A 20,358-nucleotide genomic window follows, 5' to 3' on the forward strand; every position below is an offset into this window, starting at 1 on the left:
GTCAGAAAAATAATTTTATTCCATAAACAAAAATCACATCCACATACCGCTAGGAACATTCTGGTTTACGGGAAAACAGAGAGAGAGATGCTCTTTGAAGCTGCGGCAAGGGCAGCACACAACTGGCTATCAGATAGCGAATAAATACTAGCTGCATTTATTGAGTAAGGTTTTGCTGAGGCAGAACTCCAGGCCCTGATGAGCAAGCAATCCGCCCCATAGTGCCCTTCCATCCTGGGCCGGGTCAGCTCACACCGCTCTTTGAGCGTTCTTGTGGGTTACGTTCCTGTGTGACTCTGAGATTGGGGTGGCCAAACTGCTGCTCGCAAGCTACATGCGGCTCTTTTACAGTTCAAGTGCAGCTCTCCGAGTCCCCCATGTCCCCCTGTTCTCCACCTACCAGACTGTGGGGGGATGGAGGAGCTCAGGGCTTCTGCCCTGCAGCAGGGTGGTGAGGCTGTGGGCTTCTGCCCAGTGGGCAGAAGCCCCGAGTAGGTGCGCCCGGCTCTTGAAAGTCTGAAGATTATTGTATGCAGCTCAGAGGATCGGTAAGTTTGGCCACCCCTGGCATAGACCATTCCGAGCATATTGCTCCCCTCCGGGCAGTCGCACTGCTGAAGTGGAAGGCGCATGGCACGTAGGCAAGTTAGGGTTCTGCCTCTCCTGACAGTCATCTAAAGTTGGAAAGCCCAAAACGGAGGCACCAAAATCAGTGGCCACTTTTGAAAACTCAGGCCTGTAAGACTTGCGCCACAGGAAGTCCGTGGCAGGAGAAGCAGAACCCAGATCCTGCATCTTAACTACAAAAACATCCTTCTTCCTCCCAACTAGGCAGAGCTGGCAGTAGGAGAACCCCGTAGCTTGGATGATGCTTTTAGAGCGGAGTCGGGTCTCTGGATCGAAATCACATGCAAAGTTTCAAGGAGATCTTCTCACTTCCTCAGTGCAGAACAGGCCAGCTGGCCCTGCGAAAGCCACGCAGCGCACAGTACATCCTGACCTTCCCTTCCAGCACCGGACCGTTTTCATAAAAAACAGACCCATGCCCATTCTAGCAGTTATGAAGCAAACGCCTGCAACCCTCCCCCCCGTTTTTGCTGCATCTTGTACAGACAAGTATATTGCTGGGATTGCCTTTAGCCTTTTTCGTGATCCAGAACTGCCCTCCTGTTAACTCCCCACGGGTCCCGGACACAGCCGGCGGCAGGCTTAGAGATGAAGAGGATACCCACAGGACAAGATCTTTTGAAGCAGAGACACATTCCTCCTGACCTCTGTCTGCCTCTGAACTTCCTCTTCTTAACAAGAAACCCTGAGACAAAGGAAAACTTGAGAGAAGGGAAGAAATAGCCAAAAAGAAAGAGAAGAAAAGAACTGTGTGAGATGAAAGAATGAACAAAATGAAAGAATGAAAAACAGGGCTGGGGCGAGGGAAGAAAGAAACTAACAACCAGATCAGACGGATCCCACTGCAAGAATTTGAACAGCCTAGGTGCAGCCACGTATCAATGATGCGTTTAAAGTTTAACTTCCACCCACAGTTCCATCCATTTCAACAAGAAAAGGGAGAATTGTCCTCTGCGTAGTTGGCATCTCTTCTCGCTCCACTTCCTCTGTTGGGAGCTCACTGCTGTCACCTAGAAGAAATCACAAGGCAGGAGACCCTAGCACACAATTACTACCAGAGCCATGGCCTGGCCATGTGGAATAGCCTCTCTACAGTCCTTTCCCCCCCCCCCCCCCCGTCCTTCCTCTGTTTGCCCATTCAGACTGTGAGCACCTTCTCAGAGCAGGGGCTCTCTCTCGCTAGGTGTGTGCTGTGCCCTCAACAACAGGGCCCTGTTCCTGACCGAGGCCTCTAGACACTCACAATACAAATGATCCTCATCACCTAACTCCAGCAGCCGTGTGACTGCATGCAGTAGGTGCGGGTGGAGAGAAGAGGTGGAGTCCGTCACTGCTCCTCCCGTCCCCCAGCTGGTGCTGCTGGGACACCGCCCACTGAGCGAGGACATGGGGAAAATGGTGGCCTCTCCCACCCACAGAAATTTTACCAAGCAGCTTGATAGGGGCAGCCTATTTCACTGTGCAGTGATGCGTCTCCAAAACCAGGTGCTTACTCTCAGTAAAATGGTAGCCATAACCAGCCTGGGCGCTGTTCCCGTTCACCAGGGCCGTCACTCGATGCACATTGGAGTTGCCAGTCGCCTCTTCTTCCTCCCTCTCCTCCTCCTCCTCTTCTCCATCTGAATCCACCAGCATGAAGACATCATTTGAGTCTTGATTCCTGTGATCAGGAGGGCAAATGAAAGTGACTGAGAATGCTGCAGGGCTGCCCCTTCCCTCTTCCTTCCAGCCCCCAGCCTTCCTCCATTTCCATTCCCCCAGGGGGCTACGGAATTGTACCTTTGTCTCTAACAGGGTGCTGCTAGTTATGGCTGCTTTGTCAAGTCCTGTACTCACGCCCACGGGCAGCAATAGTGCTGATAGGGCTTTGCAGCTCGGCAGCATTTTTCATCCAAAGTCCTCAGAGTAATTTACAAACATTCATGGATAAATCCCCATAATCACCCTGTGAGGGGAGTACTTTCCCCGTTGCACAGGTGGGGAAACTGAGGCACGCTGGTGGGGAAGGAAATCACCCAAAGCCACACAAGAGTGGACAGAACCCAGAAGGGGAGGGGAGGAGCAATAAGCACTAGAAAAGGGAGCTGGAGTGAAGAACACCATGACCCCAGGAAGGTTCTTGTTTTGCTGTCACTTGAGGTTGGAGAAGCTATTTGTAAACCAGAGAGGCAGCATGTTGCTGCTTTTATTTACTCCCTATACTTTAAAGAATCAAGGCAGAATTGCCTTGTCTTCAGGGGGCAGGGGATGTGACTCAAAAGCCAGGGCCTCTCCAGCAATCTCAAAGACATCGTATAAGAAGACCAGCCAAGGAGTCTCCAGTACCTTATCCCTCCCTCTTCCCCACAACTTAGTTTAATCAAACGGCACTTTGTTAAACAGCACGAGAGGAATTTACATTGGTGTTTCCTTCTCTAGAGACGGCATATTCCCTCGGGTCAGCGTAACACGTGTGATCTCACCCCTTCTAGCGGTTGTGCCACAGGGGACAGAAGCCTGGCTACTGGCAATAGCTAACAGAGAGTCTCAATTAGCTCAAATGACTCGGGCCTGTGGCTTTGGTCCTTGGTTCTGTGCAGGACGTGGCATCGTTACCACTTAGGGTGACCAGACAGCAAGGGCGAAAAATCAGGATGGGGGTGGGGGGTAATAGGAGCCTATATAAGAAAAAGACCCCAAAATCGGGACTGTCCCTATAAAATCGGGACATCTGGTCACCCTATTACCACTGCACTCACCTTAGCCTATGATTTCAGTAGATACAGCTCCTACCTTGGGTAGCGTATATCCTGGCTACAACCACAGCAAGTCTACCGGACAGCAGATATACCTAGGTTTGCACAGAGATCGGGGGAAGGAAAACACTCACCTGAATATGCTGCCTGGGGGGAAGAAGTGGGAAGGGAAAAAAAGATTTAAGAGACCTTCATAAACGTGATTCCTCAGACAAAGCAAAGTCAGTTTCACGGTAAGATCATTTGCTGCCTTTGGCAATATTGTCTATTATACTGAACTGGGACTGTCCCAGGCAATCACCACGGGGACGCACAGCCCGGGAAGGTGCCGGAAAGCCTCGGGGAGGTGGTGCTGTCCCCCTGAAGCAGCAGAAGGCAGCTGTGGTCGGCTCAGAGACTGATGAGACAACAGCGTCAGTTACAACTTTGCAGGGGAAGAGGAGGGAGGTTTAGCACAGGACACACACAATCTCCAGTATTGCGAAAGGTCCCGCAGAGAGACAGCCATGCCATCCTCTCTTGGTCGGCTATGCAAGTGCCCCGCTCTCTGGGTACCTCTGTCCCTGCTTCCGAAGCGAACACCATTCCTATAGGAGCTAGGGGAAGGAGCCCGAGGTAAGGTATGCCCATCAGTGGTGGACACAGGTTAGTGGGGTGGGGAAGGGCCCCAGGATTACAGGCTGGGGTAAAACTGAAGAACTGCACCAGGTCAGGTCTGGAGAAGCAGAGCTCCTATCTGTGTGCCTTGTGGCTGGGAAGGGCAGAGGGGATGCTGGGGGGGGGGAGGGGTCTGTGTGCCAGCTCCTCTTACCTTTCAGACACAGGAGGGGGTTGTAGTACAAAATGATTCCGGAGATGACCAGAACTCCCAGCAGCAGCAGGACCACGACTGCTCCCACCACCCCGACTATGTTCACCGGCTCTGTGCGGAGGAGAGGAGAGACGCAGCAGCTCAGCCTATGGGATGGTCACTGGCTAGACACAGGTGATGGGGCCGGTCGCAGTGCTGCCCTGATGCCAATGGTTACCCTGTAACTGGCCTGCTCCTTCGGCAGGATGGGTGCATCGGGCGCCCGCTTGCCATCATGCACACACACCTCCTGCAGGTGAAAACCACGGCAGTGTGCCACGGGAACTGCCCCGGCTAGGCTCTGACTGGCTGCAGATTTCAGCACGTGCGTTCAATACAGCTACACAGTAATACACGCTGTCAGCCTCACGAAGGGACCGCACCAGTCACTCAGCTGACCCGTAAACGGCTTCTCTCACACATCAGGCCGGTTTTATAATCAAGGGTGGAAGAATTGTGTCGTTTTTCACACTGATCCTGCTACCTCCGGCAACTGGACCCATTCACCAGACTAAGCTCACGGCTCTGCCAGCCAGTGTCCACTGCCCCCCTCCCCCCGCAGCTGGGAATGCTCCGATGGACAGAGGTATGTGGGAGAGAACTATGAACGCACACAAATGAATGAGGCGTAAGCTCATCTCTCCCTAGGGTTTTACGTCTCACGGGGAGCCCTAGAGGAGACGAATCCAGGGCAGTACATCAGAGACTCACTTATTGCTCCTGTTCACGTCATGCTCCCTCTCCTCGCACCCTGCTTCAGCTCCCCCCCAGCTGCAGCATTGCTAACTTACTCTTCACAGTGAGGGAAACATAGGCTTCCTTCAGCCCCACGGGGTTCTCAGCTTTGCAGACGTAGTAGCCTTCGTCAGCGTCATGGGAGCAGTTCTGAATGGTGAGATTGGAGACGCTGCCCTCTTGGGTGACCAGGTACCTCCCCCCAGACTGGATCTCCACCTCTGGCTGGGAGACATTCCGAAGCCAGCTGATTCTCGCAGGGGGATTGCTCTCCATCACCTGGCACGTGAGGGACACGGTGCCACCCACAAAGCATGTCTTCAGTGGCTCTGTCGCCAGCGAAGGGGCCTCTAAACAGGGAGGGAGGAAGGGAGTTGAGAAAGAGGTTGAAAATCCTATAGGAAAAAGATCTTATGTTCCTAGAGCAACTTGCAAATGACTTCAAGTATAGGTGTATGTACAAGAACCCGGGATCCACAGTGACAGGCAGCCACTGCCCACCCAGATAATTAGAGGAGGCACAGGCCTGGGTCTTGGGAGATCGGCATTCAACTCCCAGCTCTGCCTTTTTTGACCTTGGGCAAGTCTCGTAGGCCCTGGTTCCAAGCACGTAAGCACTTGCCCACCTTCAAAGTTAAGCACGTGCTTTGCTGAAACGGGGCCGGATCCCTTCCTTTGTGAGGCAGGGTGGCCTGATGGATAGAGCCCTGCACTGGGCCTCAGGAGCTCTGGGTTCTAGTCCCGGCTCTGCCACTGGCCTGCTGGGTGACCTTGGCCAAGGCACTACACCGCTCTGTGCCTCGGTTTCCCTATCCTAGCGCGCACACACACTGAAAATCCAGTCCCTTTATGGGATCTCAAGTTGGGCAACCAAAAAAATCGAGGCTTCCAACATCACTATGGACTTTTTAAATTCTCAGCCCTGCTTCTGCAAACCCGTACGTGCCGAGTAGCTGTATGCACGTGAGTCATCTCACGGACCTCCATGGAACTACTCGCGTCCATCAAGTTATGCCCAGGCGGAGGCTCTGGGCCACAGGCTCTGATCCCCGCTGCCTTGGGCCCTGCATAGCCATTTACTGTCGTGTCAAACGCTCCCATCCGGATTCGCTAGTGTCCCCCCACTTTGCACAGCTGGAAGTGACCACAGGAGGTGCAGGCAGGGGAGAATCAGACTCCCTGGATGACTCCCTGCCCTCAGACCCGTGTCCGAGGCTCTCACTGGAGCCAAGCTGGCAGCCTGGCTCTCCACATGCACAGGTTCGTTAATGGCTAACCAGGGAGGGACAAGCTGACGCACTTATCTGCACAGTGCAAGTCGGCTCCGCTTTCTCCTTCTTTAGGATGTGGCTCCCGACACACTTGAACTTCTTCCCGTGGAAGAGGCGAGAGCTGCTCAGCGTTTCCACGTGGGTGTCCCCGGTGCCTGTTGCATTAACGACCCAGCTCGAATTCTCCAGGTCTCGCCCCTCTTCTGTCCACTGGAGGACGGGGTGCGGGTATCCCCCGGGCCAGTTACAAAACAACTGCAGCATCAACCCCACTTGGGTAGTTTGAGCCCAACACCTTGGGACCGACGGCGGGGGATCTAACAGCAAAACACAAGAGGTTAAAGACGCCTTCATCTCTGCTGAGATACACCATGCCGTGAAACCGTAACGGTGTCAGCACGTTAGCCTGGGAGGTATTATTCTTCCCCTAGCTCCTTTTAAAAATCTTATGGTTCTTCTCTCCTCCCACTTGTCTCAATACCCTCCCTGCAGTTTCACACCAGTCTTTGGGGGGCACGTGTGCTCTTTTCATAGCAGCACACAGCAACCACTGGAGACCCGGGACGAGGTCCCCAGCAGAAAAGGCAGTGAGGCAATCTCAACCCAGCCCTTACAGGGAGCAAGAAAGCCTGTCCCCCTAAACACTAGGCAGTGAACCATCCTTATGCTGTGCAGGACAGTTTTGGTTTTAGCTTGTGCGTTATCTGATGTTAATACAGCAGTAAGTCTTAGCAATCACACCTTCGTCCTTCCTGATACATTGTGGTGCATACACCGTCCCTCGCGGGCCAGATCTCAGGCGTCATATATTCGCATAGCTCCACTGACTTCACAGGGGCTACATCAGTTTACACCAGGTGAGAATAGGGCCCGACAGCTTCAGAGCACTGTACAAATATTACTTGTCAGTAAATAGCATAGAAACAAGGTGGGTGAGGTCATATCGTTTATTGATCCAACTTCTGTTGGTGAGAGAGACAAGCTTCTGAGCGACACAGAGCTCTTCTCCAGCTCTGGAAATTACCTTTCCCACAGCTGAGGAAGAGCTCTCTGTCGCTCCAAAGCTTGTCTCTCCCCAACAGAAGTTGGCCCAATTGAAGAGATTACCTCCCCCACCACATCTCTCTGATATCCTGGGACCAACACAGCTACAACATGGCAAATCGTAAATATCATAATCAAGCTTCACCCGTGAAACCGCTCACGTTTCACCCAGCGAGCGTGGGAAATGACAAGACTCTTGCTACACGCATTCAGTTTGACGACATGGGATGAAATTTGGTGCCGCAGAAATGATCAGCATGTCCATTTCCAGTTGTGTGCAAAGCTGCACCAGGTCGATGATGTTAGACCCAGCTCCAGCTCAGGGTGAGACTTGGGGCCCAGATCACCAAGATCATCCATTCGAACCTGATTCGGACAATATGCCTATCCTGGATCAGACTCACAAGCATGGTTGAGGCAGATTTGAATACAGAGATTCTAACCCCCCCACCCCCTCCTCCCCTAGGAGGGTTCAGGGTTGAGGTTTACATTTGGACCCAGTTTTTTGTAGCAAAAGGTTTTAAGAAGCAAAAGCCAGGATACCATTCCCGCTCTGATCACCCCCTGTGCTAACACCCAGACCTATTGGCAGGGAAAACACTGGAAAAGCACCCCCCCCCCATTCCTTTCACCAAGCCATAACACTGCCAACGCTCTTACGCACAGTAGACCAGGAGCTCCTTGGTTGATGTCTGACTTCTGCCACTGAGAGGGTTCCTTGCTGTGCAGGAATAGTTCCCTTGGAAGCGCCAGGATAGATTTTGCAGGGTGTAGACGGTGGAGGAGCCATTGACTTCAGTAAACGTTTCCGGGGCCGAACTGGGCAGCTGGAAAGCCCACCCCATTGTGGGCTCGGGATGGGAGTTGCTGGTGCAGCTGAACATCACAGGGTCGCGTTTGTCTACGTACACCGTGCCATTGGGCAGTGCTGCGGCGGGGGAGATGCTGACAGTCACGCTGCTGGGGCCACCTGGAATGGGCAAGGAGAAACCCGAACTGGGGTGTGTAACAAAACAGTCCCCTCAAAGCAGCGTAAAGTGCTACCTTACGTCTAAGCAAAGCCTGCCCAATATTTAGCTGGGGAATGCGGGTTATCTGGGGTCCCCCCGTTTGACAATGCCCGTGCATGCTGTGCGATCTACCTCCAATGGCTTTTAAAGGCCTCCTGGGGAAGTGGCCAGCTACAGCCCTGAGCTGCAGGAGCCCCTATTGCCAGGCCGTGGGCAGCCAAAGCTTGAGTGCTTCCCAGTGCACCGGGCCAAGCCCAGCCCTTAGGCGGGAGGAGGCTGAACGTTGGCGCTCCACGTGGCCACAGAACAGCTTACAGGATGGGAGCCTGGGTCTTCGCAATGAGCCCCTGGGCCGAGATCCAGGCCTCCTCCGTTCCTGCCCGCCCTACTCTGCTTGCTGCAAGCCGGCTGCATGTGCCAGCTCTGCTTTGCAGCCCAGATCAACGTACAAACTGCAGTTCAGCTGCGGGGGCAAATTCCACAATCCAGAGGACCCAGGGAACGTCATTTCTGGACTCCTTCCAGGGCTGTTGGTTTGATAGCAACTGGGATTATGTTGGTTTATTATTTAAATAGCGAAAGAACTGAACAAGGGTACAGCAAGTCAAGAGCCATCTGTAGCCCCAGACTGCTACATTCGCAGGGGGGTGAGAGGATGGGGGGGGTGGAACACAGGATGGGGGGCTGCTCCCAGCTGTTGCAAAGACTGGGGCTAAGTGTGCTTTCTCCTTATTTCCGGTCTGTAGTTTGTTTTCTTTAAGCTCCACATCCATTCACGTGTATTTTTGGCACTCAAACAGTAATCAAACAACTCCCCCTAGTAATAGTCTTGGGGATTTCAGGGTTAGCACATTGTGTTACCGTGCCAGCCTGCGCAACCCGACTCCTAATTCAACTCTATCTTTAGAGAGCAGTTGTCGACACAGGGGCTGTCAAACAAAGCCCGGCACTACAGTCTGCACAGGAGGGGGCCCAAGGGAAAGGAGATCTGAGGGCTGCTCTGTAGGGCATTTATCCAGTTGGCAGCAAAAACTGCAACAACAAACATAGTTTGCCAGCACCACCCCAAACCAGGGTTTAGTAAGGAGCGTCTGCTTCCTTTGGGCAGGAGTATGGACTAGGGTGTCAAGCGATTAAAAAAATTAAACGTGATTAATCGCACTGAAACAATAACAGAATACCATTTATTTAAATATTTTTGGATGTTTTCTACATTTTCAAATATATTGATTTCAATTGCAACATAGAATACAAAGTGTTCAGTGCTCACTTTATATTTATTTTTGATTACAAGTATTTGCACTGTAAAAAAACCAAAAGAAGTAGCATTTTCAACTCACCTGCAACTACAAGTACCTTAGTGCAATCTCTGTATCATGAAAGTTGAACTTACAAATGTAGAATTATGTACAAAAAAAACTGCATTCAAAAATAAAACAATGTAAAATTTTAAAGCCTGCAAGTCCACTCAGTCCTACTTCTTGTTCAGCCAATCGCTCAGACAAACAAGTTTGTTTACATGTGCAGGAGATAATGCTGCCCGCTTCTTGTTTACAATGTCACCTGAGAGTGAGAACAGACGTTCGCATGGCACTGTTGTAGCCGGCATCGCAAGATATTACGTGCCAGATGTGCTAAAGATGCATATATCCCTTCATGCTTCAACCACCATTCCAGGGGACATGCGTCCATGCTGATGACGGGTTCTACTCGATAACAATCCAAAGCAGTGCAGTCCGACGCATGTTCATTTTCATCATCTGAGTCAGATACCACCAGCAGAAGGTTGATTTTCTTTTTTGGTGGTTGGGGTTCTGTAGTTTTTGCATCAGAGTGTTTCTCTTTTAAGACTTCTGAAAGCATGTTCCATACCTTGTCCCTCTCAGATTTTTGGAAGGCACTTCAGATTCTTAAACCTTGGGTCGAGTGCTGTAGCTATCTTTAGAAATCTCACATTGGTACCTTCTTTGCGTTTTGTCAAATCTGCAGTGAAAGTGTTCTTAAAATGAACAACATGTGCTGGGTCATCATCCGAGACTGCCATAACATGAAATATATGGCAGAATGCGGGTAAAACAGAGCAGGGGACATACAATTCTCCCCCAAGGAGTTCAGTCACAAATTTAATTAATACATTTTTTTAACGAGCATCATCAGCATGGAAGCATGTCCTCTGAAATGGTGGCCAAAACATGAAGGGGCATATGAATGTTTAGCATATCTGGCACCTAAATACCTTGCAATGCCAGCTACAACAGTGCCATGTGAATGCCTGTTCTCACTTTCAGGTGACATTGTAAATAAGAAGAGGGTAGCATTATCTCCTGCAAATGTAAACAAACTTGTTTGTCTTAGCGATTGGCTGAATAAAGAAATAGGACTGAGTGGACTTGTAGGCTCTGAAGTTTTACATTGTTTTGTTTTTGAGTGCAGTTATGTAACAAAACAAAAAATCTACATTTGTAAGTTGCACTTTCACGACAAAGAAATTGCACTACAGTACTTGTATGAGGTGAATTGAAAAATACTATTTCTTTTGTTTATCATTTTTACAGTGCAAATATTTGTAATTAAAAATAATATACACTTTGATTTCAATTGCAACACAGAATACAATAAATATGAAAATGTAGAAAAACATTCAAAATATTTAGTACAGTTCAATTGGTATTCTCTTGTTTAACGGTGTGATTAAAATTGTGATTAATTGCGATTAATTTTTTGGAGTTAATCGCGTGAGTTCACTGCGATTAATCGACAGCCCTAATATGGATTTTTCCATTGGGCTGGTTAGAGAGGATACAGAGCGTAGCAAACCTGGAGCCTCCCTTTCCTTTCTCTTATACGTGGAGTTTAGGCAGCAGAGTTAGGCTATATGCTATGCCCAGGGTTTGAGAGTGAGGTTTATTTTGCTCATAAATAGCATCAACTATGTACGCTAGGGAAAACGTTTACCCTGATGTAGAACTTGCCATTTGAGAGAGCTCACACCACTTTCTAACCACCAAGTCATTAAGCTGCACTGGCCCCTCTGCAGGAAGAATTATTATCCCCATTTTATAGATAGGGAAACTGAGGCACCGAGGTTAAGCAACTTGCTCAGAATCACACAGAGAGTTAGTGGCAGAGCCAGGCCCAGACTCTGATGCCCAGTTCCCGGCTCCATCTCGAGCTGATAATGGAAGGCTGCACAGACTCAGCCAGAGCTCATTTGCATACTAGTATAAACAAACAGAACATTCATTTTCTATGACTCACCCACCTTATTCAAACGTTCAGGGCAAAATAGCTGGATGCAGGTGAACTCCCCACCCTGCTTTGAACAGTCTCTATACTGCAAACATATCCTTTCTTGGGATTTGGCTTTATTGGTAACTCCAGTGACTAAGCAGAAGCCTCAGTATAAGCTTTCTTGCCAAAATTGGATGTTTCTAGTTGCAGAACTTCCTCTGTCCCAGATCCAAAGAGCCAATCCAACCTTTGCTGGAGTTAATATGAGTGAACCTGCCAGCATGAGTCATCAGAAACTACTCCACAGCTTTATTTAGGGTCCAAGTACCGGAGTTTAGGGTGACTCAGCAGAAAAGCACCACCTCTTTGTGCTGGGTCTTGGAATCTCCCACCCGGACTAGTGTTCTATTAGCTTCTGAACGCCTGGCTTACATCAATATAACGCTACTAGCATCTAGACACATTTCAAAACAGCAGCTCGAGGACTGTCCTCACCTGTGATGATCAACGCTAATGACTAGTCCGTGCACACGGGTCCACTTGCCCCACAAACATATTGTTAACTTACAATTAAGGGAGTTGAGCCACCGCAGATGCCAAAGTAAGTACGAATGTTCCAGGAGATTGGGTGTGCGTTTCCCCTCAAATCACACACCTCGGCACCACCACAAACACAGGACAGCGGCGAAAAGCCAGAACTGAACTCCTATTGATTGCTATCGTTAAGTTCTCTCTGATATTTGGGACTTTTTCATTTAGATTTTAAAGCAGAAGGGACCATTCTGATGGCCCAGTCTGACGTCCTGGACAACAGGCCAGAGAACTCACCCAATCACTCCCGCGCCCTTCTGGCTGAGGTAGAGCGTCTCTTTTCGAAAGATACCCAAGCTCAACTGAAAGACTGCAAGCTATGGAGAAACTACCCCATCCCTCGGGAAGTTCTTCCAGTGCTTAATGAGCTTCGCTGTGGAAAATGTGCCCCTTGTTTCTGGTTTGAATTGATCTAGTGTTAGCTTCCAACCACTGAATCTCATTATGCCTTTTTCTGCTGGGTTAAAGCATTGTCTGCTATCAGAAATCTGGCCCTGTGTAGGTCCTTGTAGACAGTGGCCAAGTCACTCTTAACCTTCTGTTGGAGTCACTAAAAAGACTGAGCTGTCCATCACTCCTTATCCAACCTTTTAACAGGAAGTCCATGAATTGGGCCCCGTTTTATATATTTCATGTAAAACACCAAAACATCAACAAACAAACAAACAAACCCCCCCCCCCATGCAATGATAATACAGACCATGTCTGCAGTGTTCGACCAAGTGTAAATAACTAAGGCTCACAAACAGCCCTACGAGGTGGTTACATACTTTTACAATTGGGGAAACTGAGTCACAGAAAGGTTGAATGACTTGCCCAAGATCACTGGGAATTAGCGGCCGGGTTGGGATTAGAACTCTAGAGTGCGCACTTCCCACTAACCCACATGCCGCAGCAGCTTTATTTCTTGCATTTGAATACTCTACAAATCAGCTGTTCATTTCAAATCCACGGCGGGGTTCCCTGCACTGCGAAGGGCCTCTCTCCCTGCGTGACCTTTTGGAGCTTTGCTCTGGGCAAAATGGGTGCAGCAGCTCTCAGTGAGAGGAACACCCTGAACACAAACAGGAAATAAGGCTGAGAGAAACAATACAAAGGATACAATAACCTGTTCACAACAGGTAACGAACAAGGAAAAAAGGAGCAAAGCTAATGCAGAACGTCACACGCAAGGGGACTGGAGAGCTCAAGAGGTAGCAGGATACAGACTCTTCCTCATTCCAGGCTACATCTTCATTTGAGTTGGAGCTGTAAATCCCAACGTCGACTTGGGTCGACGTGGGCGTGCTAGCTTTGATTGCAGTAGCAGAGTGACTCCCCTAGCCGTACAATCCCGCCTGGGCCCCTAGGTACATACTCTGGCGGCTAGCCCATCCCACCAGTCACGCTGCTGTGGCCACGCTGCTATTTTTAGCACACTGGCTCCATCAAAGCTAGCGCAGATGTGTCTACACAAGGTAAACATTACTCCTCCAGCTCGAAGGCAGCCATGACCCTAGATCACAGCAGTATGGGCTGTGCAGCGGGGCATAGGAAAGTGGTGGTCACAGTCCAGGCCCGAGTGGATCAGAGTCCCCATTGCACCCAGTTAGGCTCGGCAGAGCGGCTAACAGTTATATTGGCAGACCGTGCTCCTCTCTAATCTCTAGAAGTGACTGTGGCCGAGTGAGAGGTGAGGCACATCAGCAAGGAACCACAAGGGGCTGACGTCCTGCCTGCCTGTGCTGCAGGTTTTCTAAGCTTTGCACTCTTGTGCTGCCATCCCAGCACTAGATTCCCAGTTAGTGTAGGGCAAAACCCTGGCTGGAGGTCTAAGGACAGCCCTGCAGTGATCCAGCGGGAGTGGGGAGCAGATTCTGGAAACGGAGAGAAACTAAGACCCCCTTGCAGGTGTCCTAAATTAACCCTATATTTACACAGTGCCCTTCATTCCACAGGATTCCAACACACTTCCCAGACTACACACACAGGAACCTTCTCCAGTGAAATGCAGCCACTTCTGGGGAAGAACCCAGTAGCCATTTAACAATGCCCAGCACTACTGCATAACAGTTCAGGACAGGGATTTAAAAAAGAATTCTGTCCAGAGCTGAAGCTTCAATTTCAATCAGCAGAATACAATTACCCCAGCTACAATTTGGCCAGGAAACAGGCCCATTGGATATTTAACAGGCAGCTAGGACCTTGGTTTTATTTCTCATCTCCCACCACTCCACAGGGCACTGACTCAGTGGGAATAGGGCCATCTGCTGAATGACCACCACCATGTCCTGCAGCAGCCTGTATTTTGCCGTCCAAGCACCAACCAATCTGGCTTAGCCGGAGCAGTCTACCAGAATGGCAGCCCAAGGTGGGATGGCTGCCAACAGGAACGCATTCTCCATTTCAATTATGCAAGTGGCTTTGCCTGTCTCCCGACCGTTCACATCCCCTATCGTGCCCTGGACTGAGCTATCCCTGCCTCGGCCCAGACACGTCAGGGTTTCCTTACTGTTGTTCAAAAGGGCCAGATCTCTGCGGAGGGAGACCGTGTATCTACACAAAGCAGCACCTGTGACTCGCATGGGCATGGAACCGGGGAGAGCCAGCAGAAGTGAGACAATGAGAGCCCGCCTATGGCTCCAACATCATAACCTGTTTCTATTCAGCTTAAATAACCCAAAGGGTAACTTGGACTCAGAGAGAGGGAAAGCAAGTGGCTCAGGGGCTGGGGGTGGGATAAAGACCCTCTCCCCTTCAGGTGGGTGGTTCGATCTCAACCCCAAAAGCCATTCCCATTGGAGGGCACAGGGCTGTCTGTGGCTAGTATTTATCACCCTCGAACGGGGGTGCCCTGGAGGTGAGGTTCACATCTGCAGGCCAGGCCAGGGCTCTGAGATGGCACCAAGCATTCTCTCTCTCTCAGGGGCTTGGCTGCCTGGTTCTTGCTCACATGCTCAGGGTCAGATCGCCATGGGGGGGGGGGTGAAGAATGGGGAATTTCCTCCCAGGTCAGATTGTCAGTGATCTTGGAGGGGGGTTCGCCTTGCTCTGCACCCTGTGGGTGGAGGTCACTTGCCAGGATTATCTGGGTATCTCTCGTTTAATCATTTCCCTACAATTGCAGGGGCCTCGGGCACTGGCACACCTCAGTCCCTCCTAATCTCTGCCCATGGCATGGAATAGTCTAATCTCCTGGGGGTCCCATTTCCTGCGGTCTCACTTCAGTTGTTGGGTTTAGCATGTGGGCGCTGGCTGGTGTAGACGGCCCGCGATGTACAGGAAGTCAGACTAGGTGAACTAGCGGTCCCTTCTAGCTTTAAACTCTAGGACTCCGTGAGGTCAAGCCCCTTGCAGCTACAGGACACCGCACGTCGAGGAACTCACTGGCTACCAGGAGCTGGACTCTGTGCTCTCGGACGGTCTCGTTCAGCACTTCCTTGCAGGTGTAATTGCCCCCGTCCTGCAAGCGCAGCGCTGAGATGTGCAGAGAGCTATTGTCCACCAGGGACAAGCGGGCATCTTCGGGCAGCGTGGCGTTGGAGGAGAAGAGTGGGGGCACAGCGCCAGGGTCACCGTGAAACCAGTCCACCTCGTCCGCTCGCTCGGACACATTTCGGCACACGAGGACGACACTCCTTCCGGCCTCCCCGACGATCACCTCTTCTGTTCCTGCACAAAGAGAAAGAGAGCGTTAGAACGTGCCCCATCCCCCATGTTCTCACCACCCCTTTTGGTGGCTGGCAGGTGCATCCCCCTGGGCATCACAGCAAAGGATTTTCCATCCCCCAAGCCATGCATCAAAGAGGAAGCCATCTCGTCCATGAAACAAAGTGGGGGCTAAACCCCTGACTAAGCAGGGGGCCATCTAAGGTGCCACATATGGGGCACCCTACTGGAAGAACACTGGGACCACCCTGGTCACTCACCAACAGACCTGTCCTAAAGCACGTTTCCCTGGCTGCTGAGTTTCTGCCCACCCAAATCCCCTTCCAAATCTGCATCCCTGTTTCTGCTCAGTTGCACAAGGAGCTGTCTTTGGGTCTCTATCTCAGTATCCTTTGCAACAGCTGCCACGGTGCTTCCTTTGAAGCATTGCTACAAACCAGCGCAAAGGTTTCTGGGATGCATTTGGCAGCTAAAGATGCCTAGTGCTGACAAGTGAGCAGAAACAGGGACCCCACTTGGGCTGAAAATGAAAGACACAGGGCTAGCTGCTCCCTCCCTCCCACCAGCACGGCGAGCAAGGGATTTGTGAGGAGCCAAATCTCATCTGGGCTACTGGGACCAGTGCATCGAGAGCCAGCAGTGACTGGAGTCTACATTTATCTGGTCTGAGTAGGGTTCAAAGTCACTAACCCATCTCAGCATTCACAGCCACCATTTCCTTGCATCCTCCCCATTTTCCTCCTTTATAGCAGCTCCAATTGCAACACTCATCCACTGGTGGGGGAAGTCAGACAGTCTCCAGTAAAAGTGCAATAATATTGCTCCAGAATCAGTAGCAGTTGGAAGACGATAGACGATACCCAGTCCTCCCGCGGACTGTCCTCATCAACCTCTGACCAGAGCTCAGCTTGCTTGGCCCGAGGCCAACGCCAGCGAGCAGAACGCCCATCAAGACACTGTATTCCAGCAGCAGACCCAGTGCTGAACCCCAAAGCAGGCCAGGCTTGGATCAGAGGAACGCTCAGAAAACAGGCCTTGGAATCTGGCTTACCCAGGCCAGGACTCCTGGTCTAACACCAGGCAGGTGGTGACCATACCACTAAAACTGTCTCTACATAGAATGCCTTGCTACTTGCACAATAACAAGGAGGGTGGGGGGGAAGGGAAAGAACAGATGATCTGGTAAAAGTCTCTCCTGTTTGTGCTTTACCGGAAGCCCTGATAACATATCTCACAGCGCAACTGCTACCAGGCTGGAGTGGACAGAACAAGGAAGGTGAACTGACAAGAATGGTGTTGTGTTTGTTCTTTCCCATGCACACCGTGCTCCAGAGGCTATATATATCAATAGTTAATCACTCGTCAACACTGGTTGGAGCTTGTTTTGCAAACACGTTCAGGGCAGCAGGGAGGAGCAGGCTGCGGGAATGGTCCAAGTTAGCCATAAATCACTGTGCTTGTGGACTCAGCACAGAGCCCGAGCCAGAAGAGCTGCGTTCCATTCCCAGCCCTGCCGTCCACTCCCCTTAGGCCAGTAGCTAACGGCCCGATTCTGAGACGGGCCGGGCATTCTCCCATTCCACTGGATCAGGGCTGCCCGTGGAGAGAGCACTGGACGGGGACCCTGGAAACCTGGGCTCTAGTCTCAGTGCTGCTACTGCCCTGCTGTGCGAATTCATTTGCCCTCTCTGTGCCTCTGTTTCTCCTCCCACCCTATTTCAGTATGAAGCTCCCCAGGGCAGGGGCTGGCTAACCGTACGTATCAGTACAGGGCCTAGCACAGCAGAGTTCCAATCTTGGTCAGGCTCTCTAGGCACTACCAAAATACAAGTAGATCGACCAATAACAGCAGCAATTAAGTCAATAGGAATTGCAGGTGAAATTCTGGCACTGAACCTTCCTGTGCCTCAATTACAAACAGGGGATCTAGCACCATGTACCCATTTTGTGACGCGCTGAGATCTATGATGAAAAGTACTCTCCGTATTATCAGACTATTTGTAATAAATCATAGTAGCTTGCTCTGATATAGCTCTTCTCATCCAGCTCTCTCAAACCCCTTTACAGAGGAGAGTTCTCTCCATTTCACAGATGGGAAACTGAGGCACCAGCAGGGAAAGTGACTTGCTCAGAGTCCGGCAGCAGAGCTGGGCACAGAACCCCAGTCCCCTGCGTCCCAGTTCAATGCTTCATTCACCGCTGCCTCCTGTAACGCTTTATTGTTTGGTCTAGGAGAACTATAGCTACTTCTGCATTTTGATGACACACAGAAGTACACAATTTGGTTGTTTAAAAAAGGGTAACTATAAAGTTTTAATAACAGAAATGCTTTTCCATGAGGCCACAGGAATTGTCCTGGCAGTCAAACAAGACTCATGGGGAAGTTTCCAACAGCTGTGTAGCTTTAAGAGAAAATTCACACACTTTTTCCTGTGCACTCAGTGATCATGCAAGAGAGCTTGACAATGCTGGGCACTGAAGTTTTTGCTGTATTTACTGCATGTGCAGTGGTAATGCCACCTTCCTCCATACTCCACATCCCTCCCTTGCAATGCTTCCCAGCGTGGGAGTATCCATGACCCCTTCAATCCTCAGCTTCTCTGCTGAGACTGACTGGCAGATGGCCAATTAGTGCCAGCTACGGAGGTGACTTTTTGGGTGTTGTAGACACCTTTCCAATAGGAGCTGGACAGAGATCTAGAAAAGAAGGATGGCCTTGTGGTTAAAGCTCCGGACTAGGACCCAACACAGCTGGATTCTATTCCTGGCTCTGCCACAGACTAACATGGGCAGCTCACGTCATCTCTCTGTGCCTCAGCTTCCCCACCTGTACAATGGGATTAATCATACTTCCCTACCGCACAAGGCGTTGTGAAACCAAACCTAGCCACAGCTTCCCGGAGCGGAGACAGACACTACAACAGCCCCAGATACCCGAGCGTGGAAAGCGGCGTTCCCAGCTCTGCCACGGCCCCGGGAAGTCTCCCTGCCTCAGTTTCCCCAACCTCTACAAGCGGAAACCCGAGACTTTGCCCCGCTTTGCACAGCGCTCTCCCGAGGAGCGCGGCTGGAGGGTTACCGCAGCCGGGCAGAGCTAAGGAGCAGAAGCCGTTTGACTTTTCAGCTGCCCCGCTTCCCCCGGAGGGGCAGGTCCTACCCGGCCGCCCTGCAGGTGCTGGTCAGCACAAACCAGGCGTCGGGCCCAGAGCCGTGCCCCGGGAATAGCGCGTCACACATGCCGCCTGCTCCGGGCCGGGCAGAGGAGGGGCCCTTCCCCCGCCGGGCCCTGCACAGCCCCCGGCAGGCTGGAGGGGCCGAGGTGCAGCGCCGGACACAGCGCTGGTTAGGTGCGAGCAGGGCACGGGCCGGCAGGGCACGGGCCCCTCTCCGCCCAGCCCCGGGGTCCGCCGCCCCCCTGCGCCCGAGCGGCCCCCGGTACCTGCAGCGCCCCGGCCCGGCGGCAGCCGCCAGAGGCAGGCGGCGAGGAGCAGCGCGGCCGGGCTCCAGCCTGGGACCCGCATCTGGCCGGGCAGGCGGACACAGAGACGCCGCGCAGCGAGTGCCCAAGCCGGCCAAGCCGCCAGCCAGTCCCGGCACTGCCCGCTGGGGGCCGGGACCAGCCCCGCCCCGCCGGAGCCGCCCCGCCTCCCCCCTCCCTCCGCGCCCGGTCTCTCGCCCTCCCCGAGCTCCGAGCCGAGCAAGGGGGGGCCCGGCGCGCTGCCCCGGGCCCTGGGGGGAGCGAGCAGCGCTGGAGGCTGGAGCACGAAGCCCCCGACTCTGTCCCCGGCCCGTTGGGAGGCGGCGAAGCGGAGCAGAGTGTCATGGAGCTGGTGAAGCAGCTTGTGCTACCTGGACTCCCCCGTCCATTCCCAACTCTGCCACGGCCTGCCCGGGTGCCACGGCCTGCCCGGGTCCCCGTCGGTGGGGCCGGTCGCTGGGGTGCCCCGGGGGTCCCCGTCGGTGGGGCCGGTCATTGGGGTACTCAGGGCGAGCCCTCAGGTCCCCGACGGTGGGGCCGGTCGCTGGGGTGTCCCGGGCGAGCCCCCGGGTCCCCGACGGTGGGGCCGGTCGCTGGGGTGTCCCGGGCGAGCCCCCGGGGCCCCGTCGGTGGGGCCAGTCGCTGGGGTACTCTGGGCGAGCCCCAGGGGCCCCCTCGGTGGGGCCGGTCGCTGGGGTGCCCTGGATGAGCCCCCGGGTCCCCGTGGGTGGGGCCGGTCGCTGGGGTACTCAGGGCGAGCTGCTGGGGTGCCCCGGGCGAGCCCCCGGGTCCCCGTCAGTGGGGCCGGTCGCTGGGGTGCCCCGGGCGAGCCCCCGGGTCCCCGTCGGTGGGGCCGGTCGCTGGGGTGCCCCGGGCGAGCCCTTGGGTCCCCGTCGGTGGGACCGGTCGCTGGGGTGCTCGGGGCGAGCCCTCGGTCCCCGTCGGTAGGGCCGGTCACTGGGGTGCTCTGGGCGAGCCCTTGGTCCCTGTCAGTAGAACTGGGATAACACCACTTGGCCCCAGTGCTCTAATGTTCGAGTTAAAGGTGCTCCATAAGGGTACAGTACGGTTGCTATTGCCTCTGGGACTGTGTCAGGCACTTTCGGGGGAAAGGACTCAGTGGTCTAAGAGGCCTTTT

At 52.6% G+C, this 20,358-nt stretch overlaps 1 protein-coding gene across 1 annotated transcript; it reads right to left on the reverse strand.

The window, feature by feature from the left end:
* Positions 1 to 1,524: 1,524 nt before the first annotated feature.
* VSIG10 (V-set and immunoglobulin domain containing 10) lies at positions 1,525 to 19,263 on the reverse strand. The gene is made up of 9 exons (XM_065418018.1): positions 19,182 to 19,263; positions 15,461 to 15,745; positions 7,927 to 8,232; positions 6,248 to 6,535; positions 5,004 to 5,297; positions 4,174 to 4,284; positions 3,497 to 3,509; positions 2,121 to 2,287; positions 1,525 to 1,637 (listed from the first exon to the last, which is right to left on the reverse strand). The coding sequence occupies exons 1-9, from the start codon at positions 19,261 to 19,263 to the stop codon at positions 1,525 to 1,527; spliced, it is 1,659 nt and encodes a 552-aa protein (XP_065274090.1).
* Positions 19,264 to 20,358: the final 1,095 nt, after the last annotated feature.

The sequence above is a fragment of the Emys orbicularis genome, chromosome 16 (genome assembly GCF_028017835.1).
Source record: "Emys orbicularis isolate rEmyOrb1 chromosome 16, rEmyOrb1.hap1, whole genome shotgun sequence".
Classification (NCBI taxonomy): Eukaryota; Metazoa; Chordata; order Testudines; family Emydidae; genus Emys; species Emys orbicularis.

Excerpts from the sequence above, each read along its gene's own strand:
- VSIG10 (XM_065418018.1), bottom strand. The coding sequence starts at position 19,263 with ATGCGGGTCCCAGGCTGGAGCCCGGCCGCGCTGCTCCTCGCCGCCTGC. Across the intron at positions 8,233-15,460 it reads AGTCCAGCTCCTGGTAGCCA|GTGGCCCCAGCAGCGTGACT; the intron begins GTGAGTTCCTCG and ends TGCCCATTCCAG. Across the intron at positions 6,536-7,926 it reads CAAGGAGCTCCTGGTCTACT|ATCCCCCGCCGTCGGTCCCA; the intron begins GTGCGTAAGAGC and ends TTTTGCTGTTAG.